General features: G+C 36.5%; 1 protein-coding gene across 1 annotated transcript in view; it reads left to right on the forward strand.

Moving 5' to 3' along the window:
- Window positions 1-20,939, forward strand: part of CTNNA3 (catenin alpha 3) — a 2,496,777-nt gene that overhangs the window by 85,831 nt on the left and 2,390,007 nt on the right. Inside the window, exon 2 of the mRNA XM_044055603.1 lies at window positions 1,721-1,813. Within this exon, the coding sequence (XP_043911538.1) occupies window positions 1,721-1,813 (93 nt within the window). The remainder of the gene's footprint in view (window positions 1-1,720; window positions 1,814-20,939) is intronic.

Consider the following 20,939-nt stretch of genomic DNA (forward strand, 5'->3'; position numbering starts at 1 on the left):
GTTTCAGAAAGATTACAAACAAGATTGCAAATATCAATAAAAATGACTGCAACTCTTCCTCTAATTACTTGAGAAAATATTTGCACAATTCAATCACTTATTAATGTTACAGAAAATACCTTTGTTTATTCAGATATTATTTTGTTATGGAAGGGCAGTTATCTGAACTACCGTTCATAGGAAATATTTTGCAAAGGTTAGAGCATGAAGTGGTGAAAGATTATTTCAGTTCAGAACACATTTAAATAGTGGTGAATATGATGCAGCTAGATCAGTCTATACAGGTAATGAAAAATTTTTCCTTAAACAGCATTACTAGCATTAAAGTGCATTTAGACATTATTTCTTAACTTTGAATTAGTTTCACAAGCTTGAAAAGTAACAAATATATCAGAAGTTTCAATTGGGTTGGTGGGAATAGTAAATATTTACAGCCTTATTGCTCTTGAAGAAGTGTATAGAAACTCATATAGTCTGCTGTACAAACACTATTTTTAGAAATACTGTCAAATAAATGATTTGGAGATACTTGGAAATCATAAAAAATGGAAGTATATACTTGCAAACATCTCTACGGTCGTATATGTCCCATTTAAGGATATGAATGCATTTGGTTGTGGCATTTAAAATCTGGCCCAATGTTATGTTGATATCTCTCACGCTATGTACATCTATCTGTCTTAGTAGGCAATTAACAGGCAGTGAGACCATAGCCAGTGACTAGAGATGCTGAGGTTGGTCAGTGAGGGGTAAATAAAATACAAAGCAGAAAACTTTGCCTCTGGTAGCCTCCCCCCTTACCCACCAAAAACAGTTAACACTTCAAAGAACTTTGCAATCAGCTTTATTCAATCATCAACAACATGTCAAAATAACATCTATAACAGCTCAAATTCACCAACTTTTTTGAGTGTGGCAGAACACTTTCTTGTTCACTTCAACCATAACCTGCAATCACATTTAATGAAACAGGCAGCGAGACAGGCCACTCAACAACCCAAAAAATAGCAGCATTCACTTCCCACACTCAAACTTCTTAAGCAGCATAACATCGCTCACTTGACTTACAAAGGAAGTAATATGAATTTAAAGATGGCAAAAAAGGCCCTTACTTCCTTGATTGAATGAGCTGGCCTTTCTTCCCCCTTACACTTACCTATCATGTTAAAACTGTTGGATTAGGCAGGAAGGACAAAGTCAAAATGTAGTGCCAAAAGGAAAAATCCTCCTCAACCCAATACTCACCATCCTATGCCGCACCAGTGCTAAGCTACATGCCCTATACCCCTATGTCCTCATTCACAGACACAACTTTATTTACCTTTGCTAATCTGATTTCTGCTTGCAGAAGAGAAATAATTTTACTTTTATTTTTTTTATTTTCTTTTACAAGCAAAAGAAGCAAAGACAAATGAGGATCCTACAATATTTATTTTCATTTTGCTCAACAGTGTATACAAAGTTATAAACAGTTATATATAGTGTTAATCTAATATTTGAATAAGTTGAATAGCAGTTCACAATGCTAAGCATGTAAATATAAGTCAAAGATTACATCTGTGTTTATGTTTAGTAAAGTGATAACATACTAGATTTCTTGTCAAAACTTTTTAAAAATTGATGAGAGAGGCCTTGAAAAAATTAGTCAATTGCTATATACTTTCAATTCTTTATTCACTGTGTTTACACCTCTGTTGAATAACATGCCCTTTCTTACTAGGTCGCTAAGCTTGCTTGCTCTGTATCAGGAAAGGAAGGCAGAATCAAAGTTGTCCAAATGGCTGCTGCTAGAGCAGAAATTCTGTGTCCGCAGGTAGGTTTTATATATAAATGTTGTTTACTATTTAAAAGCCATTCCAGAAATTCACTGCATTTTTATTCATATAAATTAATTACTTTTTCAGATAATTTTATATTTTTCTCTTTGTATTGCATATAATTTTGTCTGCCAGATTCCAAAGTATTGTACAAAAAGGTGTGTATCAACAAATGCATGCTTTAACAACGAAAAAGCAGAAAGTACAGTTGTGTGCACTTACCGTGATGACTGCAACAGTGAAACACGAAGAACATCTAAACTCAAATGCATAAGTTGTATCAGACAGTATATCAGGAAAAGAAACAGCTGAGTAGATCAGAATTAAAAATGAACATCAACAGTTGTCTTTTGTTAAGTTGCTTCTGAGATCTAATGAACTGGAAGACAGGAGGCATTTGTATGAGTTATGTAAGCATATTTCTTCATTCTCATACAAATTCTCTGAGACCCTCTTGGCTGCTAATATTTTTGCACAAAACTGACAAATGATAGGTATTTCTTTTGTAGCAGCAAGTTTATCACATTTATTGACAACTGTAAATAAACAAGACCACCCAATGTGCACAGTGGGCTAAACTGTAACAAGAAATAGCAGAATATGGGTAATTGTTGAAATACTTTGTCATAGGTAGCCAGGCAATTTGCATGTAAAGTCTTCTGTGCAGAAAGATTATTTTTTTGGAAAAAGTGCAGTGATGCTGTTTTCTAAGCACTCTAATACAGGGAAAAAACACCTTGCATGGATATGGTATTCATTACATCCATATATGTGTGTCTACTTATTACACATTATTGCTATGGTATAATACAATCCACGAAATGGTTTATAAGTAATAATAGGCAGTCACTCCACAGGCCATTACAAGCACAACAAATGATCCATATTCAAAAGTTCCCTCCATCTTAGAGGAGGCCAACACAGGCTAGACCAGGAGAGAAAGTGAGGCTACCAATCCAATTGTCTAGGTTTACTATGAAGCTTACAAGGGTGCAACTCTACCTGAAAACCAGTGGATGCTTATTGGGATGGAAGAAAATATGCTGGGATATGAATAAATCACACCGACATGAATTATTCATCAGTTGATGGAGGTTTTGATCCTTTAAGCAGCTATTTGACAGACTACTTATTTTTGGAAGGAATAGGAGGTTGAAGAGTATCCGGTCTTTCATGCTTTAAAATGCGAAATACAAATAATTATGGCTGAATCTATAAATGCCTTAGTACAGAGACATAGTTTCTGTTTCACTAGGAAAACTGAGGGTCTTCTTACCTTTGATCTTTCTATTTAGGAAATTCTAAGGTTCCTTAATTAGAGTTATATAATATAGTTTGACAAATGCATGCCACAAGGGATGTTATACTCTGTATTTAGCCTGCTGACAGAGAAATAAAGGAGAATTACGATGTTTTGTATCTGGAGGAAATGATTTTGGAAACTAGATGAACCAAGAAAAGAATATATGAATTATTGTGAAGTACTATGGATGCATGTTTGTCAAAAGATAAGGAATTATCTGCACCAGCAATGTGTGAGTGGAGAGGAATATCACCTGCATTGTGTTCAATAGAAATGTTCTGTTGACCAAAATGAACTAAACTACATTTTTTATCACTTGGTTTGACAATTTTTCAGAAACTGATTGTTAACATAGTCTACTCCAAGTTGGAGTATCTGTGATTCAGTTGGAGAACAAATATTAGCACCCAATTTATGGTCATCCACAAAAGTAATTTACTATAAGCTTAGAGTTCAGAGAGTTTAAAGCTGAGCCATGTGGTACACCACTAGTAACGTTTCACATTCTGAAGTGTCACCTATTACTCTAACCAAATAGATTCTATCCACCAACCAGTTAGCTGCCATTTACACAACATATGGATTTGTATTCAGATTTAAAAGTTTGCTGATTATACTCATGGATGGGGAAAGTGTTCAAGGCCTTGGTCACATCCAGATATGCTATATCTACATTATTACTACTACTATCCACTGTTTTAGTGTTTTTTCAAAGAAATTAACACGTTTAAAGAGGCTGAAGCTTCCATTGACAAAACTGCATTGATAAGGGTCTAGGGTTATGAGATTTTCGATGTCCAGATTAATGAGCCCTGAGATAATACATTCCATAGTTTATCTCATTTAATCCTGTATAGCAGGAGATTAAATAACACCTTTGCTTCCTATGATCTTTTATCCAAAATCCTATACTGAAAACCTGTTTTATTATACTTGTAATATCTGATAAATTATGTGAGTTACAAAAAATGTGAAAGAACTGAAAAATATGATAGTACTTAAATAATTGGCTATATTCTGGTGTTAGTATCAAAGGTCTGTCTGTAGATGACGATTTTATATTGCTAAAAAATAGTGTTATGGTCAAACAAATGATTATATCTCTGTAATTTTGTATGATAAGATCAAGCCAGAATATCTGGATGGAAGTGTTTACCCTTTCAAAAGCTTTCCAGTGATGTATGACAACAAGGGATAGCATATTGCTATTCTGTAATATTGTATAATCTGTGCAAATTATGCATATAATAAGTTCATAGTCTTTCAAAACAGTATTAATCTATAATACCATATGTTTCGTATGATAAGTATCAGTGGCAGTCTTGTGTACCTTAATGTTGTGTATAAGACAGCACTGTTTGTTCACCTGTTGGTCACACAGTTTTTATCAAATCTAGATAATAGTCATAATTGCTTTAACAAAAGAACATTCATATCTCAGAATGTTTTCACATTACTGGCCATATTTTAATGCCATGTTTTTACTAGCAACCATTGCTTGAATACACACCAACATGATAGTATCACACTTAGTTTTTGCATTATTAATCTAAATATGGAACTATATCCTATTTTTCAATAATAGTTTGTAAACACTCCTTAACTCCAGGTCTGCACATTCCATCTGGACCATTTCACTGCCATGCTTCACAAATCATGTCAGGTTGTAGATGCCACCTTGTTGCCTTAGTTTACTAAAGTGCTTTTACCAGGACTTCAGAAATTAGACACTGAATACATTTCAGGAGTATAGGAAAGTCTCCTGTAAAAAAAAAAAAAAAAAAAAATATATATATATATATATATATATATATATATATATGTACTCTTATAGGAAGTAATGAGTTAACATTTGAAGCTGCTGAGACTAATTGGTGTATAGTTACCAGGGTCCATGGATGGGCAGTCTTTGTGTAAAAATGACTATTTTCCAGGAAACAAACTTAGACTAAAAACATTATGCTGGAGTTCAGGTATACCATATTTAGTACTAATAATCAGGCATCCTGGTTTCTTATGGCCTGTGGATGAGGTGTTCTTACTGTTTTAGAAGGCTAATAATAACACTGAACAAAACAGCAAAAATCCAACACTATAACAACAAGTAAACCCAATAATTCACTGTATAAAGTATCACGACTCAAGAAAACCGCGGGCTGAAGTTATAACTCTTTAATGTTAAAAACACAAAAAAAGAGAAACACTGGTTAAGCGCTTTCATCTACTTCATATAGACTTCATCATAACTGTCCATACCTGTCCATACCTCTGCTCGCTTACTTTACTTATGAAGCAGAGTCCCATCTCACTTCATACACCATTCATTGAATTACCTTCCACCAAATAAGCAGCATTCTTACCTCAGCTTGCTTATCTATTCAGCAAGCTTCCTCCAACTACTCATTTTCTTTTCCCAGATCCTTGAAATGAACAACCAGCCACCAGAGGGGGAAAAGAAGAGGACGAACCTATACCTCTTCTCTGCCAGCCAGCCTGACCAGGCTGTTCCCCATCCCTCCTACCCAAAATTGTTCAACCCTCTACTTTCCATAAAGAGAAGGATTAAGCGAAACATCATTCGGTGTACCCATCATCTGTAAATCACCTTAGAATCCCGTCATAACCCACCTTGCCATACCATCACCGAAACACACACTAATGAAACTAAATAAAGTAGGATTACCGTGACCCCACTGTACCACTGGAACATCCACACCAAGAGAATACATACCCTTTTAGCTTGTTTCCTTCAAAGCTGAAATCATGGCTCAACCTGAACGAACTGACAACCTATAACCAATGAGTAACTATAATCACCGCAAGGTTCCAAGCTCCTGAACACAAGGGTTGAACTCCACTGGCTTACAGTTGCCATAAGACTTTAGCCTAATGAGTTCCTGTGCTCCTAAATGTTGTGACTCTACTACTCCTATGGAATCCCCACACTCTCCATAAACCATCCCCAATTGTTTACCCTAGCCCACCACCTACCTTTTCCTTACTAGTCCCCCCAGACCAATGCATTGCTTAGCTCCCAGACTACTTGAACACCATGCTCTAACATGCCTTAATAAGATGATCACTCAGACCCTCATTGTGCCCCATTCCCGTAGCAAGAACATCCTTCTTATCAAAAAGCATCACCTTTCAGATCCACTTTCCAGGCCACTGTATGAGGCCTTCTGCACTTCAGAAATTTCAGCCAGTAACTGTTGCCCACTTGAGCTCACCAAGTGTAACCTCCTCACTCACCACTGCTTACATCAACGGTGAAATCGCTGTGTGGCGCCACAACTGGTAATCATGATACCACCATCTACAGAGAAAATGACAAAAGTAAATCCTCTAGCCTGTAAAGTGTAGGTTCCACCTCATACCCACCTATTCCAAATTATAGCAGCAGCTTTCCAAAAACCCCCATCTGCAAGAAAGAAAAAAGGGGACATATAAATCATATAAAATACATAATGCACATTCAAAGACATCATCAAAGACAGCCTAACCCTACACTCCCCCACTATGGCCAAGCTACAACAGGCATACGCCATGAACAACAGCATGGTAAAAGCCCGCAAAACCACAAAATGTCCTTTGCCAGTACCGGGATCACAGCCCCGTTATACATTTGGGTTCTTAAAATTTTAATGTACCTCAAGTTCCATTGAAAGAGCCTGCTATCGTTAGTGTTAGAAATTTTTAAACTGATATCCTTGGGAATTAGAACTGAATCATATCAATTTATTAACCGATCTTATTCATAATTAAATATATATATAATTGTTAGTCAACTGTTAGTATGTACTCCACATTTTGCCCATAGATCGTCTGTGCCAAAAGCACCATACCGAGCAGAGGTTATAACATCATATTTTACCAGTAACAGTCTTGTTCCCCATACCTGTGGAACTGGCTATTGTCATCACTTAGAACATTCCATCTTTAATTCATTCTCCAGTAGTTGAATACCACCTTTTAGCCTTAGCTATCAATGGCATTTTATAGAGGTGAATTGCATCACATTTCAAGCTGCCCCAGATATAACTATGAATCTACTATCTGAGTAATATGCATTTATATATATCTTTAGTTTATGTTTCAATAATACTTTGTTGACTTGTTACTTCCACTAGGCAGATAAGGTTTTTGATCAATCCTCCTAACTAATGCAAAAAAGTAATGAATGAATAAAATAAATAAATCGATAAGTAAATATTGTTGTTGTGTCTTTCAGCTTTTCCCAGTTAGGCGTTGCCACAGCGGAACTCCAGTCCGCTAATGACTGGCAGTAGATTTTTACATGCCGAGTTGGCAGCTCTGATGCACAACCTTCAATGAAGGTATGCCCATTCATGCATGTCTCTCCACAGAAGACGCTCTAGCTGAGAATCAAACGGGACAACGTCTTACTGTGAGGTGACAATGGTATCGCAGCACCACCACCGCAGTAAATTGATAAGTAAATAAATACTGAAATTATAATTTGTACCATTCCATAAGGTTCGCATACATCTACTCCCCTGAAGCATACCACTTCTAGGCACAGGCCCCACTGGGCACAATGAAAGCAAACATAAACAGAACTGACTGAGCTATCTTAGACTAAGTAACTAAGTAAATTGTCAGTTATAACCGACCATGGGAAAGCTGAGTCTCATGAAACCACTCATGGTTGATAACTCAGTATGTACCTTATATAAATTCATTACAGTTATCCTCCTCACAGTTCCCACCCCTCCATACCCACAAGAGTCTTCCGGTTTCCTTTCTCCTTCCCACTCTGTCTTACCCGCAACTAGCAGCATCAACTTCCAAATTCCTTCGGTCCTTCATAAATAAAATCTTTCATGAATGCCTTGAAAAAAATGGACATTTAAACATAATCTCCACTCTGCTTCTTTTACAATCTAAAATGGTATCTCAATCACCCTAAGTCCACCCCTTCTTAGGGATAAATTAGTTTGATCCAGCACCATACAAAATTATTTTAAGGTCAGGAGAAACCATAAAATATCTGTATAGTGTGTTCTCCTTCCTACCATTTTCAACGGTGTTAATCTACTAAGCATTCTCAAAGTCAAGCCTCACCAGTGCAGCTCTTGTGTAATACAACTGAATGTGTTAGGTATACGGGATTATCACTCCGAGGATGAACTAACATATAATTACCAGTAATGGAGAATTTCCCTGTCAACGAACTTATCCGACATACCACACATGCGCAGGGGGACCTATTGACAACATATCTCCCAGCCCGGGAAAAAACACTTGCGGCTTAGTTGAAATCACAGTGGCAATTCTATGAAATCCTACCACTACTAAGAGTGCTAAAAACAAGGGTCATGCTGCATACTACCAGAATAAAGCCCTGTCATGCCTCTATTTTCCAGTTAACTGACGAATCTGTTCGTTCAATTGTTTTTTTTTTTACAAACCGACATACAGCTTTGAGGCCAATAACCCCCACTGTTCTATATGCTTTTCCTTATAAATTTTCAAGATGTTTGGTGGCAACATTTACAGATTTGCTTAATACTGCTGCTACCTGGCATGAGCTTCATGAGTTTAACTTTTCCAGATTCAGACTTACCCTAAAAGAAGAAACTGTTTACTCTAGACACTCATTCTTATTACTACCCATTTCAGCAAGAGCATGGAAGCAACCAGAATAAATGTTCACTTCATCTCTTGTAGTATTTGATTTCTGTCAATATTTTCTTTCTTGGTTTTAAAGACTCTTATAGTAGCACCAGTAGGAACTCAGATATTAATTCTGACCTGCCGCTTATGAAAGCACGTCTCCTTATTTATGTCTGCTACATTTCATAGTTCTGGGACCATGCCTTTTTACCATGTTGCAGCAAATTGGCCACCATCCAACCTGAAAACCTTGTACAACTTTAATGCTGCTGCAACTACTAAATTAATATCTACGATATGTTGAATTTTATGTTCCTTTCTTTTAGTAACATTCAGTCACCTTAATCATTTACTTCTTACACATAAAATACTCCATCTCTCTCTCTCCGTTTTGTCTCTGTCTTTGACACTCCTTTCTCAAACATGCATATTGATAATAAATAATGTATCAGTTATTTCAGTACCCATGCACGTTGCATTTTAAAATAAGTTCACCGGTACTCTTGGAAAATAATGAATATGAGATAGTATATTTTTTACCAGTTATCTTTTTAATTAAAAAACATATAGAGCATTAGGGGCATTTTAAAAAGCTGAGTAGCTTTTGTTAGAAAACACTAGCACCACAGATTTGTATTTTTACATATAATTTGTTACTGCAATTAGATACTAGATTTTAAAGTCATAGAAGTAATTACATGTGGACTGACATACTTTTAAAGTGGTTGTGTCAGAAGTGATCGCTACAGATGCAGAAAAACAGATGACTGAGGCTAGTGTCTTCTACAAATGTACAGATAAAGAGGGTGGGAAGGGAATAAATGCAGTGTCATTAGCTAGACACACACACACACACACACACACACACACACACACACACACACACACACTTTGAACTCCAGTATCGACATTGGAATTGATTTGATGCCACAAACTCAATCAAATTAAAGTCGTATTCACTGTGCAGCAAAAGTAACTCAGAGGATACTAAGCAATGCTCATACAATCTGGAATCTTTTATCCATCTCCTTTATTTTTCTGATGTGGCATCATTGACATTCTTACATATGCAAGGTTTAAAGTGCGATTTTGGTGCACCCCAGCAGAGAGACACATATTACTGTGATCTCTCCGTGGAAATCTCTGCCATTGTTTATTTCCTTGACACTCAGAGAGATTGTCTGTCTATATGTTTGTTGGCGAGAATTTCAGAAAACTAACCAGCCTCAGTAGTTCACAGAAGGGATAATACCAGTTTACAAGTGCAGACTTCAGCCACTGTTCGATCTCAGACCCATACTCATTCATTAATTTTGACAGTATTTGTATCACAACTTGAACCCATTTCTCTAAACAGTTTCACTGAATTTAAGTTTAGAATCATGTTTGTCAATACATTATCAGTTGCATATGCACATTTTGGAGGTTGGATGAGAGGCAGATGTTACTGAGAAACCCTCAAGCCCACGAAAAGGGTTTGACCGGCCAGCATGGGAGTGCCTCGTGGTGCAAAAACACCAATGAAATGCACCACTCGACTGGAGACCGCCCCACAGAACCATAACAAGAAAGCAGCCCACCCTAGAATCTGGACCCGTTGCCAAGCAAACCCTCCACCGAACATAATCTCAAAACCGCTACATGCCTTGGACAAGAAACAGCAACACTGCAAAGGCAGTATACGATCACAAACGGAAACCAAGACAATCACTGCAACCCACAAAACTCACAGCACACCTCTGAGCCATGAATCATGGACAAAGCTCAACATCAGAGCAGTAAAACACCCACTTACTTCCACCCCCAACGGAACGGAGCAGGGGGGAACTAGCATAGGCACACTTCCAGCAAACATAAAACACTTAGTCCTGACAACCCACCACTTGCTCAGGCAACTCTATCAGCCTACAAGCAAGCAATCTAGGCATTCTAACAGCTATGAAGGCTATAGTTGAGAGGTATAACCAGCATGTAATCCCCACAACCCCCTCCCACAAACAAGTGCCAGCACCGGAAGGCCACACACCTTAACCAAAACATGTAAAATATTTATTGAACAACTTGCAATAAGGACTTAACAACTAGCAAGACCCTGACATGGAACACTGCACCCCACACCTGTACTCAACTAAAACACCCAATCCTGCTCTTAACTTTAAACTGCAGCAGTTACCATTTTTTTTTCTGCATGAAAACAGTTGGACAAAAATATATAGATGTAGACATACATAATTACAAACCCTACCTACCTAATTATAAATATCTCCTCACTACCACAACTACTGACCCAGGCCTACCTGCCAAGTCCAATACCTACAGGTTATCTTGGACGTTCTGATTGCCTTAGCTAGCAAGTTCACACCAAAATGTGACTGCTTAACCCAGCTACACAAGACTAAACCTCTTAAGCCCCTCCCCATCCTTATCTCATTTCCTCCCAATCATTCCCTGCCCCCACTTAATCCTTTCACCTCACCAACCTACTTAACTCCTCCTAATATGAACTTAACCCCCATGAAGATGTCCTGGGACAACTTGGTTTATTGCCAAACTTCATTTGTTTCTGTAGTTCTCTTTACTTGCCACTATATTTATGAATATTTCACATTTTTTTCCTTCTCACTTGATCCTTTTTCTTATATTCTTTCTTCTGTTTTTCTGGCACATTCAGTTACATTCCCACTTCATGTGGAAATGCTCTGCTAAACTAAACATAGATGTCATCTTACACTTCTCTTCTTCATGTTTTAAAACTTTCACTGTGATTAGATCTGATTAGCTCAACAGATGTGTGCAATCCTGTGATTACAGATCTATACATGTAATAATTTTTGAAGAGGCCTATACCTCCTTCAGTGCAATAAATATATAATCTTGGTTTATAGTGATTTGTATATATCATTTGATAAGCATGAAGCATTTTCCTTATTTTCCTGTACATCTGATCCAATAATTTATTGTCCAGTTGATCACCCCAAGACTAAGTTAGAACAGGGAGAGCAAATTGATTTATAGCTTGGACTTTATTCCTAAATGTCAAACCCATTTTCAGTGTTAGTTTTAGACTTCTAAAGTATTCCTTACTGACCTTTATTTGCATATGTTCATTTTCTTGCCAATGCTTAATGTATTCCCAAATATGTATATACTCCTTCCTCTCAATTTCCTTTATATCACATTCCTGTACCAGGCTGATATTTTCTTGGTGCGTGCAGCATGCAGCTTTCCTGTTTTAAAGGTTGCATTTATTAGGACAAAATGTCATTCTTACTTCATCAGAGAAAGTTTTAAACATTTGTTTTTGTGCTTTCAGTTCCTCATTTGATGAACTATATAGTTTTAAGTCATCCACAAAAAAGTAATAAAATATTTAAACAAGGCTGTTTACTGGGAGCCAAATTGAAACCATATCTATTAAGCTGTTTACTTAACAGATTAGATTTAAGGGCAAGACAAAACACCAGTAGTGGCAAAATGACACTCTGGAATATCTCTTTGAATTCTTATCACTGGGAAAATAATTTGTCCTGTGTTATGGCTCAACTATAAAGTGGCCTGCCACTCTTTCATGGTCATCATACTGTAATTGATCGAAGAATCTGTAAACATTCCTTTATCCGTGAATGTGGGATGCTGTTAAATGTTTTTTTTTTCTTTCTTTTTTTTTTTTTTTTTGCAATCTGTCCCTCCCATACTTAAATTGTTCCCATTTTCAGTTCTCTGTTATGGCATTATTTAGCTACAAAATATTATTTATTCTGTATGATTTTATTTTGTTACCCTTTTGTTCTATTGTCTTGATTGACTTTTTTCTAAATGACTATAAACCATGTCTGTATCATTTCCAGTATATAGTTTGCTTACTGTCAGAAGACAAATTATTGGTCTCTAATTCTGAGGATGGCTTGCAGGTTCACTCTTAAAGACTCAAGTCAGTTTTCCAGGTATTAAATAGGTTAGTGTCTGTTTTAGTTGTGCATATAAGTAATACTTACTCCGAGCAAAATCTTTGTGCAAGGATGTGAATGCATTTAGCCAGAAGTTTAATATTGTGTCTAGGCTTGGGATTTTCCATTTAGGATCTTTTCTTAAATTTGTCTCAATTTTTTTGTTTGTTGCTACATCCCATTTCATATCCTCTGCATTACAGTTCTCAACTGTTTCTTGTAATTCTTCTGTCCATTCAGCATCTTTGTTATGATCCATGGAGTCTTCATAAATGGGTCTTAGAACTGATCCTTACTGGACACAATGGCACTAGAGTTGATCCCTTTTGGATAATGCTGTTAACTACTCATTCTAGAGAGAGCAAGAGAGATAGTGCTTCCAACACTAATAAACTGGGTTCTTTCAGTAACCTGTTTGCTATCCAGTGCATAAAATAATGGTTTACATTAAGTTTGATTAGGTTGTTGATAAGGCCAGAATTTGGGATAGTATCAAAAGCCTTCACAAACCCCACCTTTTAAGAGAAATTCGCATATTATCCAATTTAACATCTCCCAATTTAACATCTCCCAATTTAACTCCATTCTTTCCATGGCTTTCTAAAGAAACTAGAACCCTTATGTAAGAAAGACAGTGTCTGGAAAGTCTGGAATCAAACTAAACAACTACCCCTTCTACTTAAATACAGACAACTAAGGAACCTTGCTAAGAAACAATGTACAAATGACAAAAAGGCCTACTATAACACTGTCCAGTTCAACAACAAATCTAGTCCTCGAGAGTTCTGGTCTACACTCAACAAAATTATTTCTCCAGGTTGTCCTGCAAACCCCTCCGCTTACCCTAATACATCCCCAGAGGAAACCACTTCCCTCCTTAATAAGCACTTAATAGAAGCCATCCAAAAACTCATTCCCTCAAACTCCAGCACCACTGCTCCACCTACCCCCCGTAACCCTCCAAACCAAGCTCTCTTTTCCTTTTACCCTGTTCCTACTTCTTATATTAAATCTCTTCTTCTTACGTTCAAACCCTGCATTCCCTCTACCGACAATCTACCTCTACCTCCTACCTTCCTCAAACTTGCTGCTGAATCTATTGCCTATCCTATATCTATACTAATGAACAGATCTAGTCTAGAATCCACCATGCCTACCCTGTGGAAATCCTTCTTCACTATACCATTACACGAAGGTGGTAACTCCACAGACCCTGCCAACTACTGACCTATTACCATTCTATTCTCCCTCTTTAAGATTCTAGAAAAATGCATTCACTCTCAGTTTCTTAACCACCTCCTCCAGCATAACCTTCTCACTCCCACTCAGCATGGCTTCCGTCCCAACCACAGCACAACCACTGCCCTCCTATCCTTCACTCATACCATAGCTGAAGCCCTCAACAACAATAAACTCATATCCTGCCTCTTCCTTGACCTTTTCAAAGCTTTTGATACAGTCTCTCATCATATATATATATATATATATATATATATATATATATATATATATATATATCTTGCTAATCTTAATCTATCATCTTACTCCCTGGCCTTTTTCAGTAGTCACCTATCCTGTAGGCAGCAATCTGTCAGATGGCTATCATCCTTTTCAACATTCCTTCCTTTCCCAACTGGAGTACCCCAAGGCTTCATCTTGGGTCCCCTTCTATTTAATGTCTTCACCAATGAACCATCCTGCAAACAATCTTCTCTCATACAATATGCTGATGACTACACTTATCTCTGTCTCTAACAATATGACCGAGCTCCATACCCTAACCCAAAATATCTTTCTATTCCCCTGAAAAATGTCTGTCTGAAAATGTACTCATCCTTAGCCCTAAAAAGACCAAACTCTTACTCGTCCTCCCCTGATCTCTTACTAACCACAAATCTAAAAACCAAAAAACTGCCGGTGAGGGAAAACGGTCACCACAACCTTCTTAATGTTTTCGTTCAATTTAATCACACTGAACTTCATCAGAAACACACCCAAACAGATACAGTAAATATAAATAACTAATGCAAATCATCACATGTGAATTGCAACCAATCATAGGTTCATAGGTAGCTACTAGGCTATTGGCCCTAGGGCCTATACAAGCCTAGCCAAAAAGGTACCCTGGCTTTCGCCACCTAAGAAAATTATTTTCCTGTGCCCCTGTCAAGCAGAACTACAGAAGTGATCCCCGGGGTGAATTTCCTATTACCCATCCAATCATCAAGATGTTTCTTGAAGAGTGCTAATGAGGAGCTCTGTTTGACATAGATAGGTAGTCTGTTCCAGAATATGGGAAGTTTGTGTTTTAACGTTCTGTTAATATGCTTAAGCGTGACTGTAGATGTTAAAACTTTTTTTATACAAAGGGGTTACGGATCTTCTTGGCTAGGTCAGATTATAGGTGAAGTTTTTGTATTAAGAGCAAACATAGCAAGTCCCATTTTAAAATCAATTGATGACAGTCATTGCAACTTGGCTGAAGTTTCAGTCAACATTTCGGACAACTTTACTTTGGCCTTTCCAATTCCCATTACCAACGAAATGGGTATTATTAGAGGGATTATTTCCAACAATTGGAAGGTAGTGCTAGGTAACCCTGAGTTATCCAAGATTTTAGGAGATCGACCAGTGTTTACCTATAAAAAGGTATTAAATACTAAAATTATTTTGGAAAGAGGATCTAGAAATACTGGGTCTATTTGTAATCTCATCCCTGGAACTTACCCTTGTTTGTCTTGTAAGCAATGCAGATTTGTAATGGGGACATCTACAGTCACGCTTAAGCACATCAACAGGACGTTTGCAGCCAAGGGGCATTATACATGCAAAATATCTAATGTTGGTTTTTTTGGCTCAGTGTAGTTCATGTGAACATTTTTATGTAGGGAAAATGATTTAAACACTTAATAAACGTACGTATGAACATACACTGGCTGTTAGGAAAAGGGATACATCTAATGCATTGGCTAGTCATTATTTAGAGTGCCCTTGTTTCAAAAAGTTTTCCTTTTTTGTATTAGAAAGGGTTAACAATTAATTATTTAGTGGGGATTTCAAAACACTTTTAGAATGTTGTGAAACACTATGGCAAATTATGCTAAATGCTGACCAGTTTCCAGGTTTAAATGATATTATTAACATCAAATGTTTTCTACAAGCACAAAGGTTTTAATATTTATTGTCATTTTTGATATTATTTATTTTTAAATTTAAGAAATTACTTTTATTGATTTTTATTATTTGTTTATTTTGATTGGTTGCAATTCACATGTGATGATTTGCATTAGTTATGTATACGTAATGTATTTGTGAGGGTGTGTTTCTGATGAAGTTCAGTGTGATTAAATTGAATGAAAATGTTAAGAAGGTTGTGGTGTCCGTTTTCCTTCACCGGCAGTTTTTTCCAGTTTTTTGGTTTTTGGTCTTCATTTTGTGGCTGTTTGTTTAACCACAAATCTACCTTTGCTATTAAATCTTCTAACAACACAGTTATCCAACCTGATACCCATACAAAACTCCTTGGATTCATAATTGATGATGAATTGAAATTTAACCTGCACTTACTCCAATGTTTAAAAAAGAACACACCAAAAAGTGAGGCTACTGTATCGTAATAAAAAAGTCTAACCCCTAATGCTAGATTTACACTGGCACAAGCATTCCTCCTTCCCTCCCTCTTATATGCCGCCGCAGTACTCACCAATATCCAAACTACAACCATATACAAACTCCAACAAGCTTACCACAAAATTGCTAAATTTATCACAAACTCTCCTTACAATACTCATCACTGTATTGCTCTAAACTCTCTCCAGTGGCTTGAGCTCTGGCAACAACTCCAACTATCTCAATTTCAAATGCTGCACAACATGCTTTACAAACCTTCATCCTGTCCACCTTTCATCCTTTATCTCTACCTATACTCCACCTCGGACCCTCTGTATTTCTAACCAACAACTACTTGACATCTACCAACCTAAGAAAACAGTTGGTAAACTACTATATAAATATTCTGTTGCCCTTGCTTGGAACAAACTTCCTTTAAACATACGTACCATCACCCACCCATTACACTTCAAAAATGAACTAAAACACCATATGCTCAACTCCAAGACTTGTCCCTGCCACGATCCAACATAAACACCTTTCACTCTCCTTAAATCACTAATTAAGTTTTTTTTCCCCACTCTTCACATTTACCACAACTCCATGATTGTTAGCCAATGACAGTTGCTTTTTAGCAATTAAGATTCATAATTATCTTGTGTAAATACGATTGCTTTGTATAAATATTGTGTTTTTGTCATATCATGTAAGCTCTCTGTTTGTGTTTACTCATGCTTTATTAACAAATTTGTTATTTTTATCCTTGTACTATCTCTCAAATATGTATGTGATTAAAACTTTTTAAAGGCAATATTGTTTTTCATGTAACTGTTTTTTGGAGATTTTCTCCTCGGGTCTCCCCTGAAAATGGGCCTTAAGCCCAGTTGGACTAACCCGGTTAACAAATGTCAATAAATAAAAAATAAATAAATAAATAAAACGGCCTTGACCAGATGTTTGTAGGTAGACTGAACCAATTTTCCCGTATCTGCTACATTATTGACACTTTTACAGAAGTTTTTCATTTCAAGAGGCAGGATCTGCTTTTAACAAACTTAAAATTACTTTGATCAAGGAATTGTACGCTGCCTTTGTCCTTGTTAATAAGTTTGATAATGTCATGTTCCATTACATCACTAAAAAGGCTGTTGAGATTATAGGTCTCCAGTTTCCTGAATGAGTAGTGGATCCGTCTTTGTGGAGTGGGATGATTATCACAGTTTCCCATTACTAGGGTATGAATCTCGTGGAGATTGGCTGGATAGGCATAGTAGAGAGCCTACCAGAAGGTGTCTTGTGCTAACAAGGAGGTAGTCTGGCACATTATCAGAACCCATGCAAAAAGTAAGCATTCAGGCCTTACTCAGAGGTGATCAGAGAACATGGTGTGGGTGTGTTAGTAATTCAAGGAAACTTAGCCAGAATAGGGAAGTAAAGTTTGAGCTGACTTAGTCTGCTAGGCTAGCTATGTCCTCGGGGATGAGTAAGTATTGTTGTTGCAGATTAGCCCTGAGCATTGCTGGACTTTATTTCTAAACTTTCTAACACAGCTGAAGAAGGCTATCTTGTTGCCCTTAGCAGAGGAAGCAATTCCAGGTTGTACTTACTTTTTGAGCATATGATTTTGTTCCTAAGTCCGCTGTCTATCTTTTTATTAGTTCATCTGTAGATGATGACAAAATGGGGCTCAAGGCTAGTGTCTTTTGTGCCTCCAAAGTAAATCACTCATACCAGTCATTCAAAAATGACATATTCTATCTGTCTTTGGAGATGCTATTTGTCTATAACATCCCTACTTGAAGGCTGAATATCTCAGCAACAAAATAGACATTCATATTGTGACAGAAAAAGACCCACGTATAAATTTGCAAACCTTGACATGTGATGAATACAAAATATATTAATTAGCAATGTCATTGAGATTCATTTACTAATATATTAAAATTTACTGAAGTACCCTGATATTATGCAACACAGGGACATGTCCTGTCACGCACACTGTTTTTGGAGCTCTGCTGCCATTCTTTGCAAGTACTTTCTGGGGAATGTATGTGGTTGTCAGGTAAGAATATAAAAAAAATATTATTTTGTTCTTTAGAATGTTTCTGCTCAGTTATTGAGACAAGCATATAATTTTACATTTTAAAATAAGAGTGATTACTTGTGGAAACTCACTAAGGAAGCTTATGTGTCAAAGAATAACCCCTTGTAAGCAGCTGCATTTGTAATACATAGTATTTGTGAATTGAATTGCTGTTCTGTGCAGGTCCTGGCTGAGGAATGTATGCTGGACGCAGCTAGTAGGAAAGGCACTATCTGTATTATTCCTTTTTATAATATTTTACCTTAGTTATTGAGATCAGAGTGACATTTTACATGCATACATAGACTGTGTTTTGGAGCACTTACTAGGGGGAAACATAAATGCCAGTTAGTTCTCCGTTACCCAACATATGTATGTATATTGTGGGCCTCTGAATCATGCATTCACATGAAGATGCAAAGATGTTTCTGTGATCATAATATATGGCTATTGTAGCATATTAGCTGGATAATGATAATAATTTCACAACTCAATCACACAATTAGTTCAAGTACTTTTTAAGTGATGCATTTTGTTTTTGTAGTTTAGAAATATTTTCCAAAGTGATACTAATAATAGAGTTAATTAAATCACTCATTGGAAACAGAAGAGTGATACAACTCTGCAACCATAGAAATTTTGAAGAGACATGTTTATTAGAACTAGAAGACAAGTATTAGCTAATCCCTGTAATAGTTATATAGTTAGTGGAACTGTAGTCTTGTTAACATTTATTCATATTTCCCTGAATCATACAATGGATGAAAAGAATACTTTTTGCTTAAAGGACTTGCTAGAATGACATTTTACATTGGTCTAAACACTGCAAAGTGGTAACTGAAGACAAAAATATCTGTGTATCAGAAAGCACTGACAAATAACATAACTTTAAGTAGACTTATAAATCTTAGGAGAGGCGACAGAAATGCAGTTAAAATAGAGAAGGTTGAAGTTCATATTCAGACTGTTAACAACACTGATGTACGCTATGTGTCAGAGAATAATGAAATGATAAAATAATAGTAAAGGCTGAAATTTGTATATAACCTGATAATCAACTTGATATAGTTGAGAGACAGGTATTTTTGTAATGACAGATTGGGTGTCATAGGCCCAGGCTCTTTTTAAGTCATGGCCCCTAACATTTTTTAATAATGAAAGGCTAAATAACTTGGCAAAGAAATCAGTATAGTCCATGAAGGTATACAGACATCTTTAAGTACCTCAAAGAAATCTACAGACTGTGATGATGTGAGGTATTGCCATCTATGCCAGAGAACATAGGGCAGTTGATTTGTAACATATGCCAGCATAGCTAGTTGGAGTTGTATAAAGAATTATATGTCATTTGTATAACAAACTGATTTGTACAGGTGCTTCAGTTGAAAATGCATCTGTAAAGCGTTTGTGTTACAAAATGTACAAATAGTGGGTCCTGCTGGGCAGAAAATAAACACACCTGTATGTCAGGCTGTATTGTAACTGTTTAATTTAATACATTGTAACACAGTATACTAGAAGAAAAGAGGTTAATCTCAGTCCAGCTAACTTTGAAAAATAGTCTGAAATTAAATGACCTGGTTTAGGCCATAAAGATTGTATTTTACTGTTCTGATTGCAGCCAGAGACAAATGTCTTTGAAAACCAGGACTAGAAATCCTACTGTATTGTCATTAAGGGTGAATTAATTGCTAATCTGGAAGAGTGGAAGGTTTTGAAATGGTTTTATAGCTTCCAGATGCTATAACACATCTTAGCAAAGCTCTAGGTATATGTATGGTAACACATATGTGTAAGATTCTGCTCAGTTTCTAGTAAAGGGGTAGTTTGGGACCCAGACATCAAGTGAGCAGATGTATATGATGTCATTCTGTAATCCAGCACTGAAATGATGTTTTAGTACTAGATGAGACAGAAGTCTCAAGGCAGTTTGCTTTTGAAGCCTAACGAAGAAGGATCATGCACCCCACTTCCACTCACCTTGCTTTTGTAAGTAACCAAGGAATAGTAATTCTTTAGATTAGTCAGAAAAATATAGTGAAATTAGTTAAGTACTGTTTTTCTCTATCTGTGTAAATCTTTCCACTGGTGTTAGTTTTAATATTTCCTGTGGCTGAAACTCTGGTGTTTATTGCAAATAGACATTTAGCATTTTCATGTTCTGTTATTATTTATTATTAAATATATTTAAACCTTTCATTGTGGCTGGTCATTTAGAGACTATTTTAACCATTGAAAGTACTTGTATTTATTTGGTGACACTGTGGCCCCTTCTGAAAGCCTTGCTGCATTGGTCAAACACTACCATTTGTATTAGTATTATTTTTACCCAGTATAATTGGGCACCCTTGTAAGAGCCTTAGAGTAGATGGCTTTAGAGTATTCAGGTGGCAATGTCTACCTTATAGGTGTTAGGATGAATAAAAGTAGTATTCCCATTAATAAAATTACAACAGCAACAATTATAACATGGAGAAGTACCGATCTGGTTAGAAAGGTTCTTTTCAGAAAATGTACAAACAACTCTGTATTTAGCCTACTCA

The sequence above is a fragment of the Protopterus annectens genome, chromosome 14.part0 (assembly GCF_019279795.1).
Source record: "Protopterus annectens isolate FY-2018-M chromosome 14.part0, PAN1.0, whole genome shotgun sequence".
NCBI classification, from domain to species: Eukaryota; Metazoa; Chordata; order Ceratodontiformes; family Protopteridae; genus Protopterus; species Protopterus annectens.